The sequence below is a fragment of the Ischnura elegans genome, chromosome 1 (genome assembly GCF_921293095.1).
Source record: "Ischnura elegans chromosome 1, ioIscEleg1.1, whole genome shotgun sequence".
NCBI classification, from domain to species: domain Eukaryota; kingdom Metazoa; phylum Arthropoda; class Insecta; order Odonata; family Coenagrionidae; genus Ischnura; species Ischnura elegans.
The window spans coordinates 150,457,060-150,478,117 of record NC_060246.1 but is presented as its reverse complement, the minus strand read 5'-3'; the positions used below and the strand labels follow the sequence as shown (position 1 = coordinate 150,478,117).

Below are 21,058 nucleotides of genomic sequence, written 5' to 3'. Positions count from 1 at the left end.
ACTCCTGGCACTATTCTCGTCAAAAAAACAACGCTGTCAAAAATAAATATCTCACTGACTAGGGCAATCCTCGCCCTCACGTCTCCTCGGAACGACTACCCTCCTTTCTGCCTCACGGGCTCACCTTCTGTCCCATAGAGTTTACATTACTAAGGAGGCCCCACTAGGTGGCAGTAGCAGTCATAATTTGAACACGGGTCCCGCGCATTAATTCAAGCTCCAACTTTTGCCACTTGTGGCGCGACCGATACTACTATTCCTTTCATTTGGCTTGTTGTCAGTGGCGGCTTATGAGTGAGCGGCTTTTATCATCCTCTGTGAGCCGAGAATTTCACCGATTTTGGTGTTTTTTTTAGTATTTCTCCACCAGTAAGATATTTACGAAATATCATGGGTAAATGTCGGTGTTTTGTGCCCGGATGCAGCTCCGGCTACGATTGGGAGCTGAGGGAAAATAAGCGGTTGGGGATACAGGACCATAGCAAGAATTTTTATCATACATAATGATGATAAAAATTCTTGCTATGGTCCTAATACCGGATCTGACCCGTCCCCAAGTGTGCCTAGGTGGTCTGGTAATGATGTCAACGAGAGCTCTTCTTTATGAGCTGCGCAGGAATCATTCTTAATTCTCTAAAACATAGGTGCCGGAAGTTTAAAGACATGGTTGATATCTATGGGCCCTCAAACTTAATTCAGGCTTGGGAAAGTTAACAGCGTTTCCTTACCCACTTATTCTTCCCTTCTCTCAACGTGAATTAGCGTACCGATTTTGTGATTACGTACATTTTCACCTCCAGAAAACTACATAAACTCACGGTGATAGTTATATTTTCGTGGGCAGTTGACACGAACTTTATTGTTTAGCAATGAACGATTGAGACATGGATTCAAATTCGCCGCAAAGCGTGCCTCTCGCGGCCATATTAGGGTGCCTTCACAGCTCCGCGTTGCGTCGACGCCACGAGAGCTCCCGCTCCGCCAGCAAATTTTGCCCTTCACAGCTCTGCTTTGCGAAACGTGGATTCAAATTCGCCGCGTAGCGTGCCTCTTGTGGGCGTGTATTGCTTGGGAACAACCGGGGCTCGCTACATCAGCGCCGCTATTTGATGCGATCGGTGGGAATCACAGGAACCAAGGGAGTGGAGAATCCTGTGTAGAGTATTTATCTATTTATGTTCTGTCCACTGCCCGGTGCGCCCTCCGCGGTCGGGGGTGGAATCCAATGAGGACAAAAGAAAAGCGGCGAGCGCAGTAGCGTTAGGACTGGTTAGAACCATAGACCTTGTTCAAGGTCTATGGTTAGGACAGGCCGCCGTCACATTAGCCTTCAACGAATTCGTTATCCCTTCTTTGGTCGAACCACGAATCAATTTGTCTCACCCAAGTATGCACGTCCTTGAAAAAACTCAGCGTCACGCATCTTCCTGAAAACGCCTATGTGTAATGCCCTCCACACAACATTCAAGTAGGGATCGGGCAGTCTCAGAAAATTCTCTGCCACCGCCGGGATTTGAACCCGAGCTCACGGGGTGGAAAGCCATCACTCTAGCCACCTCACCAACCCGATCCCCCCTGCTCTGCATCAATTAAGAGGCTAAATGTATAGGAGATATGGAGATTAAAACGACGAATTGGGAGTTAGATAGGTGGAAGATTGTACTCAACCACAGTTATGCAGATATCCACTCACGGTTATGGTTATCGATTCCGGTAGTACCTACAAAATTTCTTTGTTCATTATACAAGCGCTAAGTCAACCACTTAGGCCGTCTGCCGTGTAAACTACTGGCGTAACTTATATTCAACTGGAGAGGTAGTAAACCGATGATTACTATAGGAAAGGAATGGTAATAATCGAAACAGGATATTAAGACATAGGTAAAGAGAATAGTGCGCCTTTTTTATGTAGGGCGCCATATTATTATTAATTATCGCCGCCTTAGTCCGCGAGACACTAAAAATGGCAGTATCAACAAGGTTAAACTCACAAACTTAATCATGACATATCTCAAAAACTCCAAGAAGCAAACTCTAAACTTAATTATTTATTAGCATGTAACTAGGGGATAAAACTTAGCCAAGGTTTTACATTTTTTTTAATTCGATGTAAATGAGAATGCATCACGTATTTCATCAAATTTTCATCATTCTTTAAAAATCTCAAAGTTACATTGTTTCCACCATATTTTTCATTATTTTTGTTAAAAATTCTCCTCCTTGTGGAAGCTTGGTTTACATTAAACGGTCTCTCAGACAAAATAAATATTTCAGAGATTTGCTGAATCTAGAAATATGTTGGCACAGTCGTGCATTAAATTTGTAACTCCAGAACTAGAATGTTTTTCCTCAATCTCGAAAAACCAATCTATCGCAGCGTTTCCCTTTTACCAGGTTTTCATTATTCTTTAAAAATAAGTACATAAGTTATATCATTTCCACCATATTTTCCATAATGCATTACGAATTCTCCCTCTAGGGAAAGCTTGGAATATATATTGAATTTAAATAAGTTCCATCTCTCTTTCCGAACTTATGACATATGAAAACTTTTGCTAGAAAGTCTTCCTTCCTCGAATTATTCAACTCTACTTTTATTCACTGGGGACTCTGTATCCTTGCGAACGATTTCTTTCAATTATTGTTCTGATTCCAATTACCTAGGGTAATTACTTTCGGCTCTGATATCTTCTTTACTTCCCAAACTCAGGATTCATCGTAATAAGTATAAAATTGGGTTGTTTCATTATCACCGATTAAATGTATAAACTTCAATCAAATTTTAACGTTGGCTTACCATGATTCCGTCATTATTCCGGTTCATTCCATAAACGGCAATTTCACCTGCATTTCACCCTCTTGCAATTTTCTAGGAAGCCGGTAATAAATTGATGTTTTCTCCGAATGATATACGAGCACGGCATATCAATGATACTAGAAAACCGACAGTTTCACACTTCTGACCAGTGGATGCTGTACGAATGACTGGTGAAACTGTCATGTACCATAAAACGTAAATACAATCACGCACCGCTTTTCGAAACGCTAAGGGAAACTTCCTAATTACTACCTTAACGGTACTTAATTCTTTCTTTTGGCTTCTGCCTTGGTCTTCTATGTTTGCGGATTTTTTTTGATAATGTGCAACATTTTAATTTTTTTCAATATAGTTGCGCATTTTTTTCCTTTTTCCTGGATTGAAATACGTGGCGGATACATTTGGGGGGCGCACGGGGCGCTCTATCCCCCCTTGCGGGGCCGTCGCATTACCGATCATTGCAGAACCACAATTGTAACTTTTTTATATCATAATATGGCATTGTCTTGTATACATTTATTATCCGTTTAAATAAAACTTTCTGAAAATCTGAATGTAACTTGTTTATTTTTCATTACGATAAAAGTATAGGCAGCTCAAAATATCCCTTGAGCTTTTTCTGCATCCGCTACTGTATTGAAAGTACTAGTTTACGAAATAATACTAAACCGATGATGAGGGATGAACTCGCTGCCATGGTTAATTTCTCAACCTAATTCCACAGCGCCTGCGCATAATTTTTTGTGTAGGTATATTGCGCTACGTTGCGTATGATAATAGCCAGAATATGTCCAATCCCATATTTCTTTCTTTTCCAAGGGTGCTGGAACTTAAAAGTAATGAAGTTAAACAGGCATATAAATATAAACACATTCGTTTGATGCTGTCTATAGCGACGTTTCTTGGTAATGACTTTTCAATGAATTGGCAAATAAAACAAAATTGCGTCTGTCTGGAAGTTATAGTAGTATGTCGGCAGTTCTTCGCTCTTTCCCTCATCTGTTACTGCATAAGCTCTGCTGCTACCTCCTTAACTCAGCTATTTATTTTCCACCGATAGAATAAAACCTTTGTGCCATTACTCAAAGTCCTCTGAAAGTACCGAGAAAATGTATGTATCGACATGAAATCGAAAAGTCAATTTCTCTTCTATGAAAATTAGCCTTGATGAGAAGCCTTCTTTCCGAGCAAACATAAACTTCGTACCGGGAACCAAAGAAGCCCAATGGTATCAACCGCCAATCAGCATTCCCTAGAGCATATTAAAAGCCGATATCTACGAATCAGCCTTCGTGGTAGTCGCTATTCTAAAGGAGGCACTCCAAAAGCTCCTATTTATCAACATTATCCCTCCAGACTTAACAACCTTCTTCCCCCTCACTTTCCTTCCACTCTCCCCTACAGTTCCCAAACGGCTGAGAGGCACGCCATACCCGGAAACAAGTGAGCATCGCTTTCGCGCCATCCGGCCGAACACCACTCCCCTTCTCCTATTTAATTGTTTCCGAATTCCGCGATTCGATGGCCTTCCTTCCCATTGGCTCGCACTTATAGGTGAGTCCTTGGAAGCCCTCCCTGGTTGCGAGATGTTGGAGGAGGGGTTCACATTTTGGGGCGGCGTTTTATTATACGTCGGCTTTTATTTTACGATCGCCCTCTGGTCCCGTGATGGGAGGGGACTGCGCAGAGAGCAATGGCGGACACAGAAATCTTCGTGGAAATCGTATGTAATGGGCTACGTCCACTGACAAATGGCCGGCCAATCTCGGCTAAGGAAAAAGTATGATTCCGTATCACTGTTCATCCCTTATCACAACTTAAAGTAATGTCTGTGCCAAAAATCGTGGAAATATAACATCTCTTTGTCCATTCGCTTCCACCTCTAATCGCTAACATCCTCCTATATCCCATACTTCAGTTTACTTTTTCAATTCTTTTAAGAATTAAACTCGTAGGATAAATAAATTAAGCCCGACAAAATTACATCTTTCATTTTATGTATTGAGATGATCATTTATCACTATTCCCTATACAGTGCTACGGTGAGTTGAAGTAAACATTAAAATTTGCCTTTTTTACTGATTACTTTTACTGCATCTGTGCTCCGGAGGACAGATGTCCTTGTCCTCAAGGTTAAAAGTTAAAGTTTGTACTTCACGCACTTTTTTATTGGCACCTGCGCTCATTGTTCGGATTACTACAGTCACGTTAATAATGCAATCAACTCAGCCATATTAGCAATTCAACTCATGGTATCTCAATGTGCTTACGTCCAGTGGCGCAGCGAGGGGGGCTTTGGGGATAAAACCCCCTCCCCAGAGCTCAGAGAAATTTTTAAGTTTAATCCATTGTACTTATTTGGATATTACTTACAGAACAGTGTAAGGATTAATAAAATATCTCTCAGAAAGCCGTATAACTCACCATTTTGAACCATTTATCTTAAAATGTTCCTGGGGAAGGGCCCCTGCGCCTCTCGCCTACCCTGGCGGGTATTGTACCCCCCTCTAGACCACACAGTAGTAGTTGCACCCAAACCCCCCCCTCTAGCCTTAATTCCTATCTGCGCCCCTGATTACATTAGCATTTAATATGGCCAATATTTTCACAGGTAACATTGGAAATATTATGTTTCTTTCTATTCTTTTGTTCTCATTAAATATTACTTGTAGTAACATCAAATCCCATCCTGTGTACTCCTTATTGTATCCGCCCACTCGCATCTTTGAATCGTGACCAAATTACCAGTTTTCTGTGATTCTCTGAATCTTGGAACTTATTTTACCGAGGACTTGCTAAGTGCTAGTGGCAAGAGCCAGTGACATCTCGCACATCCTTCTCAATTAGATTAGCTAGAGGTCTTTTCCCCAACTCCGGACTTCACAACTTCAAGGCTTCGAGTGTGGGGCTCAGAGCAAGGCTTGATGGACAACCCTGTCATCAACGTAATCCCTGCCTGTCCCGCAGGAATTCGCGTGTCAGACCAGAAGGGAGGCTAGGAGGTCTAAGGAATGAACTTCGATGGAGGTTGGAAGGATCTCCCGGCGGCTTGATTTAGACCAAGTGTGGTCTACTTCCTAGGGTAGCAACGGAAGTTTCCGAAGAAGTTTCTTCGGGAATTTGATAGCCGAGATTAATCCAGGCAAGTCGAGAGGCCAGGGGTTATTGGTATGAAACTTCCTAAGCGGAAGATCCTCCATAGGACCTCATCCCGACAGATTTTATTTGACCGGAGAGCGTAACGAAGTATTTTCTCGGAAATGACATCAAGGAACCATTATAGCAGAGAATAAACGCCGATAAGGTTGAGTAATAACGATGGGTAAGTGCAGTGCAAGAGGGAAAAAGAGCTCCTTAAGATCATTCTCATATCTTTTCTTAGAATTTGAAGAGAAGCTAGGTGGCCAGATGATTTTTATTTATTTATTTATTTATTATGTTTAATGTTCGCCCAACATGTAAATAATTATAGGGCGAACAATACATGATTATAACTACAAAAAATAGAAAATAAATTGGTCACAGCCACAAAAAAGTAACAATCTTGGTAACAAATGGTAAATATTAACTAAATACTATCACAGTCGCGAAACATATTCTTAACATCTTTTAAAAAGCAGTTTTTCTTTTGATACAGGTCTAAATCATTGAAGTTTTTGTTATATAGTACACAGATCCTTCGTATTGGCGTATTGGAACAATAATTTGTTTTAACCTTAGATATGTAAAATGTTCTTTTGAACCGGCTATTAACATTTGGTACTATTAATTTTATTTCCTTAAGCAATTCATAACATAGGCCCTTATTAATGACATCATGCAGAAATAGCAGATCGTTTATGGTTCTTCTATTTTGCAGGGCATGGAGACCAAAAACTCTTAACAAATCACTATAACAAACATAATTCTCGAAAAGCGGATACACATGATATAATACAAAATATATCAATCTTAAAAATCTCTTTTGAACTTGCTCTAGCAGTACAATTTGTTTCTTTAAATAGGGATTCCAAATAAATGACCCATATTCCAACTTACTTCTTACATAAGAGTAATACAATGTCTTAAGTACCATCTCAGAGTCAAAATATTTTGACATACGGTGTATAAAGCCCAAAAGTTTACATGCAGTTATGCTAATATTCAATATATGTGTGGTGAAATACATTTTGCTATCAAAGGTGACCCCTAGATCCTTCCATTGATTAGTCCTATTCAATTTGGATACTTCCATATGGTAATTGCATTTGATTGCATTTTTTCTCCGTGAAAAAGATAAAACAAAACACTTATCAACATTAAAAAATAAACCATTTTCATGAGACCAGGTGACCAGACTGTTTAAATCTGACTGTATCTGGAGACAATGTTGTAAGTTGTTCACCTTTCTATATATTTTAACATCATCTGCAAACATTAGACATCTTGAATGATGGATACATTGTGGCAAGTCATTAACAAATATCAAAAACAGAAGTGGACCCAGGTTCGAGCCTTGAGGCACACCAGATACAACAGAGTATTTGTCAGACACCACGTTTCGATACACTACGTATTGTTTTCTTTCATTTAGAAATGAACTCAAAAGAGTTAACAAAGAGCCTGCAATGCCAATACTTTTCAGTTTGCTTAGCAATATGTTATGTTGTACAGTATCAAAGGCTTTTTTAAAGTCTAGGTAGACTGCATCCACCTAAGAACCGCTATCCATGGAATTCATAACATAATCAGTTAAGATAGCTAGGTTGGTCGTTACTGACCTATTAGCTATAAAGCCGTGTTGTGTATCACTTATCCGATATTTTAATAGAAAGTTAATACGCTTACATAAAATACCCTCAAATATTTTTGAAAAAACAGACAATATACTTATAGGCCTATAATTTTTTATGTCGTTTCGTTCTCCCTTTTTAAAAATAGGACACACCTTGGCAGTTTTCCATTTTGTGGGAAATACTCCACTTTTTAAAGAGTTATTAAACAACTGACATAAAGGTTGAGCTAAGATCTCTTTACAGCCTTTCACAATATACGTAGGGATATTGTCAGGACCAATAGATTTTTTGGTATCTAAACTTTGGATTGCTTCAAGCACTTCATCCATGCTAATACTAATAATGATTATATTATCATTGTTTTGGGCAATGGTTTCATTAGCATACTTTATCTTAGAGGGATCTACTTGAGTATCATAAACAGACCTAAAATATTCTTTAAATGCATTAACTATTTCTCTTGGTGAGGCAAATTCACAACCATTTAGTGTAAGCACTTCAGGGATATTACCACTAGCCTTATTTTTTCTCACAAAGTCCCAAAAACTACTATAGTTCCCGTTGACAACTTCATATTTGATATTTTCCAAGTGATCACTTAAAGCTTTATTAATATCTTCTCTAACTTCTATTCTTAAAGTATTGTATTTTGATTTGTGATAACTTGACCCAGTTTTCTTGAACAGTAGTCCATGTCTATCTTTCTTCTTTATTATTTTAATTACCTCGTAATTGTACCACGAAGGATACTTGTACTTTAATATCTTACATTTTGGAATAGATATATAAATCGCTTCATTTAGGTAACTATAAGACATTTCCAAACCAATATTGACATCACTAGTAGATGAAATTGCGTTCCAATCTTTACTCCGCAGCTCCTCATATAATTTCAAGTAGTTACCTCTTTTAAAGTTAAATGAATTGGCAAAATCATCTTTTGTTTTTTTTGTAATACCACAGACATAATGAGCGGTTACTGCTGGGTGATAGTGATCTTCTTTAATCACTGGCAACGTACAGCGAATCACCTCAATATTACTCTCGACCACATTAGTAAGAACAAGATCAAGAAATTTTCCGTAACTGTTTTCCACATTGTTCTTCTGTTTCAGACCCAATAAGTTCATGAACATCAACAACTCAATACATAATGGTGTTTCCGTCTCAATAGATGACATGAATGAAGGGCAATTAAAGTCACCAAGGATAAATTATCCATTATTAATAATTTCACTATAGGTCAATTTGTCAAAAAAATTAGTATATACTTCAAGCATAGCATCTGGAGGGAAATAGACAACACATAAATACACCCATTTATTATTTTTCACCTGCACCTTGATCCAAATATTTTCATCACACGTCTCTAATTCTCTTAACCTCATTGACTTATACGTATCCTTCACCATTACCATTACTCCACCACGTAGTTTTTTTTTCCAGTCAAAGTCTCATTTCTGTCTTTCCGATGTAATTTGTATCTGCCACTCATGCATACTTCTGAATCACTTATGTAATTATTTAACCATGTCTCACTTATACATATTATATCATGGTCAAGATCACCTAACGAGATGTTGAACATTTTTAACTTACTTCTCAAACCTCTCACATTCTGATAATAGATCGAAAGTTGTTGATTCAATGCACAAATTGTTCCATTCCGATCTTCCGTCCCTGGTAAACAAGGATCCCTTCCTCATTGTAAGTTTTCTATATCAGAATCACTTCGAATGCTTATTCTATCCCCACCTTCACTTTTGCGAACAGTTTTTCCGCGCACCCATAAGTACTTTACCTTACCATTTCTTTTAAGGTCTCTTGCTAGGGCATACAACCTTTTGTTTGTTTGATTGAGTCCTTACTCCAGCATCGACAGCGAATTATGTATTTGCAGTATTTCACTTCATGGGATGGAAAATGAATTCTTCGTTAAAACTTTTCAGTCAATATACCAGGAAAAAAAAATAAAACAAAAAAGATAGAAAGACACGATATTTTCCAAAAACAGTATGAAAGATACTAAAAAGTAAAAATAGAGTTGATTTTATGTTTCAAAACGGTACTTACATAATAAACAACGCGCTTAGTGTGATGGAAAATTCAAGAACTATCCGAAAACCCGTTGCCTCTCAATTAGAGGTTTTGAGAGTCTTGAAAAACTCGAGTGCCCACATGAAGAATTCAAGGATTGATAACTTTTAGGTTCCCACAAATCATTTAATGAGTCGTTTTCTCTTAAATGAGTCATTAGGTAAGATTTTAATTGAGTCCAAGATAATGTATAATGCCAACTCGACTCAAATAAATTATCGTGTAAAGGTACCATACCTTTGCTCGCTAATAAAACATTCAAGATTTACTAAGTAAAAATTGGCGTTTCATCCTCGATTGAATATTCATATGAGTATTTTTATCAGAGGATGTTGCATGTGGTTATTATTCTTTGTGTAAGATGATAAACATTCCTACCCTATGTCTTAATTTGAGGAAATAAAAAAATATCAAAAATCATATGCATCTGCACTGTGCCATGTGCTGCGCATCATTAATTTTTAAATTGAATTGAGTATCTGTGGTGGCATTTATAGACTTCCTAGCTATTGGTTAGAATTGAGAGGAAATTGATTTTTTCTCAATTAGGAAGTCATTCTTTCTATTAAACTTTAAATTCTCTAAGGATTGCTATGCCCTTTAGGCTTATGTGAGGGCCAAATCATTAAAAATCTGGGGAAACAACATTTGCATATACAATATACCCTACGAGCCATCTGAAAGATTTTTGGCTGGGGGTGAGTTTTTTTTACAGCATGAGCCTAATGCGCACCAAATTAACATTAAAATGTATACAGTGTTAGAATAAGTTAAGAATTTTGTTAATCAAAACTGGGGAACACTTATGCTCGCATATAGAAATTGCGAGATGGGATAAGACATTGCTTGGGAACCTGCTATTAAATCATTGGCAAAAAAAGAAACACTTTGAAGGAAAGATTAATGGAAAGCTTGGGAGGATATAAATAAATGCCAAGGCGCGGGACGTAGTGGGAGACAGAGGTTGTCAGCAAGCTAAAAGACATGCACAGGAGGGGAGCCAGTTGACGCCGTCTAGTGGCAGTTTTTCCAAGGAGATGAGACGTCGGCACAACACGATTGGATCCCGAATAATGTGACCATCGAGTTAATCCAGGCGTATGCGAGAGTCGTCCGCCACCTCCCACAGCTTCAATTTCCACGAATACGCACTTAGAAGCCGTGAGACTCCGAAAGGATGGAGCTGTATTTGCGGCGGAAGTCGGCTTTATGGAGTGGGGGTACCAGTACACTGCAGAAAGGGGGGAAGAAGCAACGGAAGGAGGAGAGGATAAAGACTTGTGCAGCCAGTGGCAGACGGCGGAAAGGAAGTTGCTTCTGAGAAGTGGACCACGCCACCCGGGAGAGGTGGAATAGATAGGGAGGGAGGGAATTTATTCTTCGTATCTTAACCAGCCTCAATACCTTCCTTCCCACTTTAGCGCTAATCTTCCCCCTCATCTATTTCTTCCTTATTCACCATTCTCCCCCTTTCTCGGTTGTCTGATTCTCACCCCCTGACTGATTTTAATTCCCATCCAGCTCGACGACGTAATGAGCTCTAAAAATAGCGCAAATCCGTGAGGATTTGCGATCAGACATGTAGTATGGTTGTTGGAACATGTAGATTTCGGTTTTACAGGAATGTATCAGCTCAAAAGGCACTTCCCTTTTCAATGAAAGTCACAACAGACGAATTCTTCTTGCTCAATATATTATATCGTTTTACTTATATTATATCGACTTTATACTGATATTTGATGTAGTCTATTTCATCTGCGTTCATAGTTAATTCATATTCTGTATCTGCAACGTTGTACAAAGGAAAATTTATCACGTAAAATATTTAAAATTCCGAATTAAAAATATTATGTCTTATACATCCAAGTGAAATACTCGTTAAGTTCATGTTTTAGTTAGTCCTGTTTCTCACCTTTTATCTTTGGTGAGATTTAATTATCAATTATAGGATAACGGAATCTGGAAAGTTGGTCCCAGAAATAAAATTTAATTGAGATAATTTATCCGAAGACCAAATTTTGTTTTCCAGTCGGATTTCCAAAAGCTTTGATGAGTTGATATTTCTCTTATTATAGACAGGTACAGTCCTCCAGTTGCCATTGAAGTAATAAAAATGTATATTCGCTCTAAATCGGTTACTTTTTTGAACGTTTATACTTGCATGTACATGACGCCATAAAATATTAAAATCACTAATTTAAAAACTAATTTTGCCAATGGAAATGGATAAATAAAGCGTATCTTTCACATTTCACAGTGATTAACTGTCGCCAGTGTCGCCAGATGTTCGAACTGTCCCAAGCTGCCATTTCTTACGGTTGGCTGCGGATAAATATGCAGATTAAGTCGAGGCTAAAGATAGTTCGCGCCTTTTCAGATGCTCGGGTGAGAGGTATAAGAACTCTAAAAAGGAATTAAAAGCTAGTGGATGGTACAGGTGGGAGCGAGAGGTAACCGATGCTGTATTCAAGGGACCGGCGCGAAGAAGAGCCGCAGATGCATATCAAAAAACAGAAAATGTCCCTTGAACTTCTACGAAAGGTCATTTTCATACCTCCTTGGAAGAGCAAGCTGAAAATTATCGCGCCATTTGGCCCAAGGGGAGGAGTCATCTTGATGTCTGGAGCCTCGGAATTTTGTAGAATCGTCTTAGAAAAAAATTATATCTCGGAAATGCTTTACATCTCTGGGACGTCAATTTCAGAGGTTGCTTCCTCGCATCCCCTAACTACTTCGCGTACTGCCGTCATATCCACTTTAACTTAAATCTATGGTATTTCAAATATTTTCTAAAACTTCAAGTGGATGCTAAAAAGTCCGATAGCCGAAGAATGTGACTGTGGGAACCTAATTCTCACCTTCTTTTCTAACTCTCTCTTCCTAAAACTTTACGTTGGTGTTTCATGTTAGTTCCACCAAAGGATATACCTTCTACTCGACGCGTCCGCCGCGGCGGATCTTCTTAATCTGGATCAGTGGCCTATGTAGGCAAATTATGTTTATTTGAGGGCCGATATCACTGTAATGCTAGGATAATTAATTTCAAATATGCATAACCTATGATATTTCATATTTAAAACAAATTTGAAATAAAAAAGTGAGGAAATATGATAATCCTAGTAGATGGATTGGGCGTAATATATATTAACTCTAAGTGGCGGTTGGTAAACAACTTAGGCGATCAATTTCTTTTTTCTCATTTAGGGGGTCCAGCCCTTGTCTGGTGGTAATCACTATATCCTATATATATATCCTATTATATATAACATCCATACTTTCAGTAACATTCTCTCCACAACATTGGGATCAGTGCGACATTGAACCTATTCTTTGGTTTCATTATAACGATTGGGTCAATCGCTTGTTCAATGGGGAATTCCACTGAAAATGGATGATTATGCGATAAAAAATTATCTTACACGCTGAGAATTACAGTGAAATCAGTTCCTCTATTACCCGTGTATTATTCGTAATTATGAAGTAATATTTTGCATACGTTAATGGCTTTAACGTACCTGCCAATACATTTTTTTAATTGCTTTTTAATTCTTATGAGAGCACCCCATTGAGACGGAATAATAATATCCTCTTTTATTTCAAGCGAATTTAGGACTACTTAGTCCTTTCTTACAATTTACTTGTTTAAACAATCACATAACACCCACCACGAATGACCACCATGTAAACCTACCTTCATCGCTATAACGCCTCCATCTTTAATGTCCCAGAGATTAAATATATTTTAATATTAAAAATGTGGATCAGAGGCGTAGCCAAGTATTTCGTTCGGGGGGAGGTCCAAAGCCAGGGGTCCGGGGGAAAGTTTTTGAAAAACATGCTACTAACAATAACTCACTAATTTTAACACTCTTCATTATCGAAAAAACTTCACTTATCTAAAAAAATCTATCGTAAATTCATGATGTTTCAGCATTTTATTTTCTTTTACGATGAAGCAAAGTAATTATGTTTTATATATTGGGGTGTCCGCACCCCCCCCCCTCGCTACGCCACTTGGCTTCCACTCTTTGCTGCATTTACCGTGTGGAGTGAAAAGTGGGGAGAGGAAGCAAAAGTACCGGCGGCGGGCGCGCGCCCACCCACGCGGAGCGATTTTCCTGGTGCCCCGAGTGACACGAGGCAGAATATTGCCCTCCCTTGGAGCAAAACGGCGAGCCAGACTGGAGGAAGTAGTCGCACTTGACGAGGAGTTCTCGCATTGACTCCTCCGGGGACAAAAGGTGAAGACTTATTTAGGGATAATTGATGTGTAACGAGGTTGCGTGGAAATTGTTTTCGGAGGAAATTTGTTTTGCGGTGCGTCGTAAAAGCACAGTGGCCTTGAACGGGGAACAGTTTAGTGGGGGGGAGGAAATTATGTAAAAGAGCGGGGACGAAGTATTTTCCTTTACTTGCTATTTATGAGGCGCGTTAGCCATGTCAGCATTTCAACACTTCCTGGTGCGTGCAGAACTCTTTGATCGGAAATTTAATGAATGTATCGATCAAAGGTCTTGTCTCTGCCTGTGAAGTCCCAGAGTCATTAGCCACTTCTTAGGATAATTGTCGTCATAATACAGTCGAGTGACAACTCTATCTACTTCTTTTCAAACTCTCTCGAGTTTGAATTTTCCTTCAAGCATCGCATGCCTTTGAATGAAATTCCATTAAAACCTGCCTCCATTGCAATATTAATGAGCCAATCAATGAATTAAATAACCAATTTAATATGCATTACATTTTCCTCGTTTATTCTATGCCTTTTTGTGAGGCCCAAAAATATTGGTTGATCGTCACGTGGAAAGGAAATTATGCAAATAATATGAACAATTGCATTTTTTTAAATTGCAAGCAAAAATCTGTATCGAACAAATATCAAACACTAAGTAGCATATTTAGAATGCATTGGTCGGTTTATTCTTGAAATAACAGCTGAAAACTGTTTCTCGATCAGGTTCATTTCTTTTTCACGTTCTTCAAGTTGACACTGCAGCTTATGCATCTCTAGGGTCGCATATTTTCTCTCCTTGGTGAGGGTTGACTCATTATTTTGTTGAACACATTCTTTCAGACTTTCCAACTAGAAGAAGAATCTAGAATTTACGTTTGGCAATGGCGTAAGAATGGCAATGTTTCATGACCGAAGGTTTTCGCGGGGCTAGAATGATGACTCCATCTTTTGGGTGTCCTCCCGCATAGTCGTTTTTTAGTTGTCAACAATCTCACGAGTACCGATGCTCGCTTCTTCATGTCGAAGATGAGTCAAAAAGGAGCGTTGTACTACTGTTTCTTCGAATGTATTAACATCTAAGAGGTGTATGAGATTTAAACCTGAAGATCGTTTAATTGTTTTTTGTAAAAGTAATTTGACCCCAGATTCTGCTTCCATTGGTGTATTTGGTGATGTTCAATTTTATGTTAAAGGTTAATAAACAGTTTATTTCATTATAAAACGCATTCGTGTTGTCATTTGTTATTGCGCTCAGCGCCATCTTGCTTCGGTGTGCAGTGTAGGTACGCCGGCACACTTGTCTTCGCCCTGAAGAAGCGAGAAGCAGTGCTCGTGAAACTCGTTGTCAGATAAAAATCCGCGCGGGAGAAAAATCGAAGGAAAGATGGAGTTAGCAATGGGTTTAATTTTTTTACCGCTAAATTGGCTAATTTAATTAAACTTATGCATAAGTATTTGCATGTATATTCCGTAAATTTTACTTTCAAATTTTCAAAATGCCTGTGTTTTAATATAGGTACGACGATGGTGCTCACGGGAGCAGGATTAACCCAATGTACCTGGGGAATAAACCTAATTCTAGTTACCTCGAGGTTAATCCTCTAATGGAAAGAGTTCATGAGAACTGAAACGTAGTCGGTAAATAACATTAGAATTTGGACTAAGCGGCTGAAAATGCATAAACAACTGAAGCAATCGTTCCGACAATGAGTGAAAGATAGGTGAAATTGAGCGTTTTAGTGCTTCACAATCTCTACTTAATTGACATAGGGCATCTGAGAGACTATGTATAATTGTACTTTAACTATGTTTATAAACATAAAAGAATATAAGCTAGGGAAAAATATCGACGTTATACGATTTCTAATAAAGTTAAATGGCGCGCCAAGTCCGAGAGATACGATATTTCTTAAGGCCTCTTTACACGATACATTAACACGCACAAAGTCTGACTGCGCGAACGATTTTTGAGGACCGGAAAGAAGCATGTACAAATGCTCAAATTAGAACAGGTTTACTTTCTGTTCATGCATTCGCACAAGTTGGGTGCCTAAACGGTGAATTTTGGCGCTCATTCTCGCGTTCGTACATTTACAAATTAACTTACGCGAGCTAATGCACCGTGTAAACAGGTCCTTAAATCCACGCGGAGAGAGGCTATCAACTAGCTACTGGACCGGAAGGGGTGGCCAAAGAGGAGGCCACCCCAGGCGCCGCAGAGGGGTGGAGCGACAAAATTGAACACCATTGAACATTGAATCATTGGAACCGGCTATCATATAGTTAGCCCCAGGCAGCCTTGATATGGCTCTCGGTATCATTATTTCATTTTTTTAGAGTTCAGTGGTTTCATGAGTGGCTGATTAATAACTCGTACAGCCAAAGAGACTATGTAGTGTTATAGCATTGTAGTATACTGTATTCGCAGGGCTGCCTGCAGGAGGATTTATAGCTTAGGTGGCGCTATTGAAAAAATTTCGTGGAGAATAATGAATTTTGTGGGATTTAAAAATATGCAAAGGTGCTATATACTGGGTGGGATGGGGGTTGTTGCTTTTGAGGGGGATGCGTCATCAGCATTGGGGGTCCCTTTTACTCGTTCTAGTCCATTTCGGTCGTTTCTGTAGCTAAATGCGTCCAGAAATGGCTTTTTGAAAATCTTTTTCTTAATGCAATGCGGTATTTGGCTCAAGAATGGCATTTATACGTGTATATCATTTGATCCCAGTTTTTTTTTATAATAGTGTGGAAATGTAAAAAAACTCAACCTTTCCACGGTTGATGTCTTTCGATTCATTTGAAACATATGGCACCCTCTTAAAGTTCTTCTTTCACACACATGGACATTTGTAGTCGGATGATGTCAATTGGTGTTAGTATGCCATCATGGAAAGTCCCAACAGTGTCAATTAATGTTAGCCTTGTTAATTAGAGTTGGTTTGAGATAGATTCACACTAATGCCCATTGATTTCACAATTAAGTCTGGCAGGCTTCAATTGACAACGGTTTTGGAAAATTTCACATGAAATCTAATATTCTATCGTCTACCTAATCTTCTATTAATTTCCATACTGGCAGCCGTATCCTCTCATTTGAAAGTGTGCTCCACTGTGATCTACACATTTGGATGGGAGTCTACTCCATGGTGGCTTACCAAATCTCCTGAATGCTTAGTGTGCGCTTCCCAAAATCCTTTCTCCATATCCCACTGCTGTTCCCTTCTCTTCATCTCATACTCAAGGCTCTTTGTTTTTTCTTCCATATTTTCAAGCGCCTTTCCAAAGGAACTTTTACATTCCAACTCTGCCTCTTTTTGCCACTTTTCCAATTCCTGAAACATGACAGCAACAGAGTCAAAAGCTGCAAAAGAGGATTTAAAAAAAGACAAACTATTAAGAACTGAATTTCCTTTTAAATTTCATATGACAGTCACCTTTTGAAGGTTAATAAAGTGATCCTTTCCTGACTTGATTTGGTCTTGTGTGCTCAAGTTTGCTGTATGAAGTTTCTGGATTTCTGACTTAGCAACATTAATTTCTGACATCATAGTATTTTGGCTCTTCGAAAGCTTCTCCATTTCCAATTCCAGTTCTTTTTGTAAAGATTCCTGCAGAAGTGCAAAGAAATGGATGCTTACCAATTTGTAATTTTTTTCATTTTAAGACTTAGGAATAAATAATACAAGGATGGCTTGGAAAAAGGTAGTTTTGTGATTTATAAATACAAAAGCAGGCCCAAAACTAAGAGTTTTGTCATGAGGGATAAACATCAGTTTGCTGCCTCCCCTCCCCTCATCAGCCCTCGCTCCCTCCATACCCCTCCACAAAAATATAATACAACCGTAAGCTATTTATTTGAGATGAGGCATTTGAAATTACACACCATATGCATGCTATTTAGAGGATTTATTAATATTATCATTTAATTATTTATAAATTAATAATTATCGTTAAATAATTTATTTAGGAAAATAAATTAACTTTTTTATGAATATATTTAACTTGAAATATATTTATATATGAAAACTTGTTTAATTTTAAATAATTCTAGCCCTCATGTGTAGATAGTCAAAATCATATGTGGATTTAAAGAGGGCGTGGTGCACGTTCCCCCCTCCCCCAGATACTTAAAAAATATACGAGATTTATAATACAAATATTAATAAAGTTCAAATTTTAATATGAAAGTAATTAATACTTACATATTAATAAATTTTGTTGCATGTAGTTTCTATTCCCAAATATGAGAAGACCGTTTACATGTAAGACCCTGGTGCCCCTTCCAGTAGCGGTAATAAAAACAGAACTCAAGAATAGGGCGCATAATATTTCTTGAGAAATTTTATCGGAATGAACATAAGTCGCAAGCAAAGTTTGAGAAAGTTTCATTTAAGCTGATTGTACACATATAAAATATATTGCTATGCTATGACATAAAAAATTTATAATAATGGCTCTGCTATGTTAGGCATTACAGGTGGCCTCGGAAGGGGGGCGCGCCCCCTGCGCCCCACATACGTATCCGCCAATGAATGGAGTTACAAATCTCAATATCTCGAAGATTTTAGCTCCAGGACGTCATTTTTGCCTTAAACAAGACATTTTGGAAGCCAGCATTAGTGTCGTATGTTATGTGAGAAGGTATCTTCGTAAATGGTATCATTAGTATTTGTTCGCGTTTTTCCTTGCATTTTTCATATTTCGTAGTTGTTGACAGTTCACTGAACGGCTGCCTTATCGTCCTTCACCACAACGGCTGGCTATTCTTAATGCACCCCCTGCGCTCATCCTCTTCTCGCCGAGTACCACTCCTTATAATCAAAATAAAAGCATTAAGAAGGAGAGTGAGTAGTCGTCCGCAAACTGCAACAACTCAAGTCAAGTAGGGCCACTTATGAGTAAACCCTCTTACACGTTATTCTCGCCGTGGGGATACAAGCCGCAAATCTCGAAGATTTTGGGTATGGGACGTCATTTTCACCTTGAAAAAGGCAGTTTGGAGAGGAACTATTAGCGTCGTATGTTATGTCAGAAGGTATCTTCGCAAATGGTATCATTAGAATTTGTTTACTTATTTCCTCGCGTTTTGGATTTTTCGTAGTTGTTGACAATTCACTGAACGGCTGCCTTATAGTCCCTCCCCACAACGGCTGGCTATTCTTAACGCACCCCCTGCGCCCATCCTATTCTCGCTGAGTACCTCGCCGAACAATGGCAAACAAAGCATTTAAAAGGGAGGGTGAGTCGTCGTCCGCCGACGGCAACAGCTCAAGTCAAGTAGGGTAACTTACAGGTATACCTTCTTCCGCGTCATTCTCGCCGTGGGTACAGTAGAGGATACAGAAAAACTGGGCCAAATATTTCTCGAGAACTTTTATCAGAATGAAAAATAAGTCGCATGCAAAGTTTGAGAGAGGTTCATTTAAACTGATTATACACATATACAAGATAATGCTATCTTATGATATAAAAAAATTACTATTGTGGCTCTGCTATGTTAGGTAATCAAGGTGGCTCCGTAAGGGGGGTAAGGTGCTCCCCCTGCGCCCCCCGTATGTGTTCGACACTGGCGCCATTCAGAAATAATTCTGGATCCGCATATATTGTTTACATTGGAAATCCATATGTAAGCCTGGCATTATCCTTTACGTTATTATTTATATTGCCTTTTAATAATTTAAAATTAATAATTTTTGTTCAATAATTAAATCAAAAAATAAATAATTTTTAATAAATAATTACTTTTTTAAATTTTAAATAATTTTAGCCCTCAGTTGTACATAGTTTCAATTGTGATGGAATACATATAATTTAAATAAATATATGCTTTAAAAGAAGTAATAAATATATGTATTTGAAAGTAGGTGACGAGAATGAATTCTTCATATATGTTTTTAGAGCCAACTTAAAACTGAAATCAAAGTAAAACAAAAGCTGAACCACCAAAATCATTATCTTTTTCCTAGGTTTTAGATATTCCAGTTGGACATTGAAATGCTTTTAAAAATAAACTTTCAACCTGGTCTAAAAAGTGAGCACATTATCTTATGCCTATGAAATAAATCACATACTAATAGTATCATGAATTATTAGCAATTCATCTTACTAATTTTTGCCTAAAGTTGATAGTATGATTTGTTAGAGTTCTCTGGAGAGTTTCCTTGACTGCTTTGAACTTTTTTGAAATCTTTTGATTCTCCTCTTTCCGTATGGTTTTACAGCTTATCGCAAAATCATCCACTTTTCCATCAAGCTTTTGAAATTTCTTTGACCAGGCTATGGTAGTTTTTCCCATTGTTTTTACCAGTGCAGTCTGTCTGTCATTTATTAAAGCTGTTTTAATAGGAAAATAGGGATTAAGGCAAGGCATTTGAAATAATTTACGTCACAGTGATTCAAGCCCAAACAGAGCCCTACCTAAGGCTTTGGCACTAAACCCACTTGAACACACCTTGGAAGTTGTCCCATATGCCAAAATTGCTTAGGGCTGTCAAACACCCTAGCTAAATACAAAACCAAAATGAATGTGAGCACTCAGGCATTGAGTATTCTTTGAATACCAAAGCCAAATAAAATGGCAAGCAGTGTCCAGTTATTCAAGAAATTATGTAAGACTGAAGGCTTTCACGGGCTACCAATGCTGACTTTATCTTTCTTGTTTCTTCCTGAGTAGCCCACCTTTATCAGCGCAGGACAATAATATGAACCGAAAAGCGGCATTAAATGAAAAGTTTCACTTTTCAGCCATGGCAGAGCAAGAGCATGCCTGGACCCCAAGACATGACGTATTACTTGACAAAGCCAAGGATGTTCTGAGAGAAAGTTGATATTACCCCAGGCTGATCTCTGATGCCTTGTAGATAAATGTGAAAACTTAAACAGTGATGTAAAGTACCACCTGAACCACACTTGGAAGAGGGTAATGAATGCCCCAAGGGTGCCCTAGAGAAGAGATTTGCTACTCCATCCTTGGAAGTGAGAAATTGAAGCCAAGGATACCAAAACATTTTATGCCCACTTGACAGGAATTTGGGTTAGCAATTTTTATCAAGGATAAGTCAGTTCCACTATTTTTTAGGTTCTAATTCTAATAATAATTATAATAATGATAAGATATATTTATTCGGGCGAGGTTGA

The 21,058-nt window shown here is 38.3% G+C and overlaps 1 protein-coding gene across 3 annotated transcripts in view; it reads right to left on the bottom strand.

The window, feature by feature from the left end:
- The window catches only part of LOC124172380 (nuclear matrix constituent protein 1a-like), a 35,607-nt gene that overhangs the window by 11,760 nt on the left and 2,789 nt on the right, over window positions 1–21,058 (bottom strand). For 2 of the 3 annotated variants that reach the window (XM_046551832.1, XM_046551841.1), the window contains 4 exons: window positions 20,028–20,254; window positions 17,356–17,529; window positions 17,077–17,253; window positions 14,405–14,770 (listed from right to left, as the gene is read on the bottom strand). In XM_046551832.1, the coding sequence (XP_046407788.1) occupies window positions 14,573–14,770; window positions 17,077–17,253; window positions 17,356–17,529; window positions 20,028–20,254 (776 nt within the window). In that variant the 3' untranslated portion in view covers window positions 14,405–14,572. Of the gene's footprint in view, window positions 1–14,404; window positions 14,771–17,076; window positions 17,254–17,355; window positions 17,530–20,027; window positions 20,255–21,058 lie in introns of those variants that run through there. The other variant, XM_046551849.1, reaches the window with a different exon arrangement.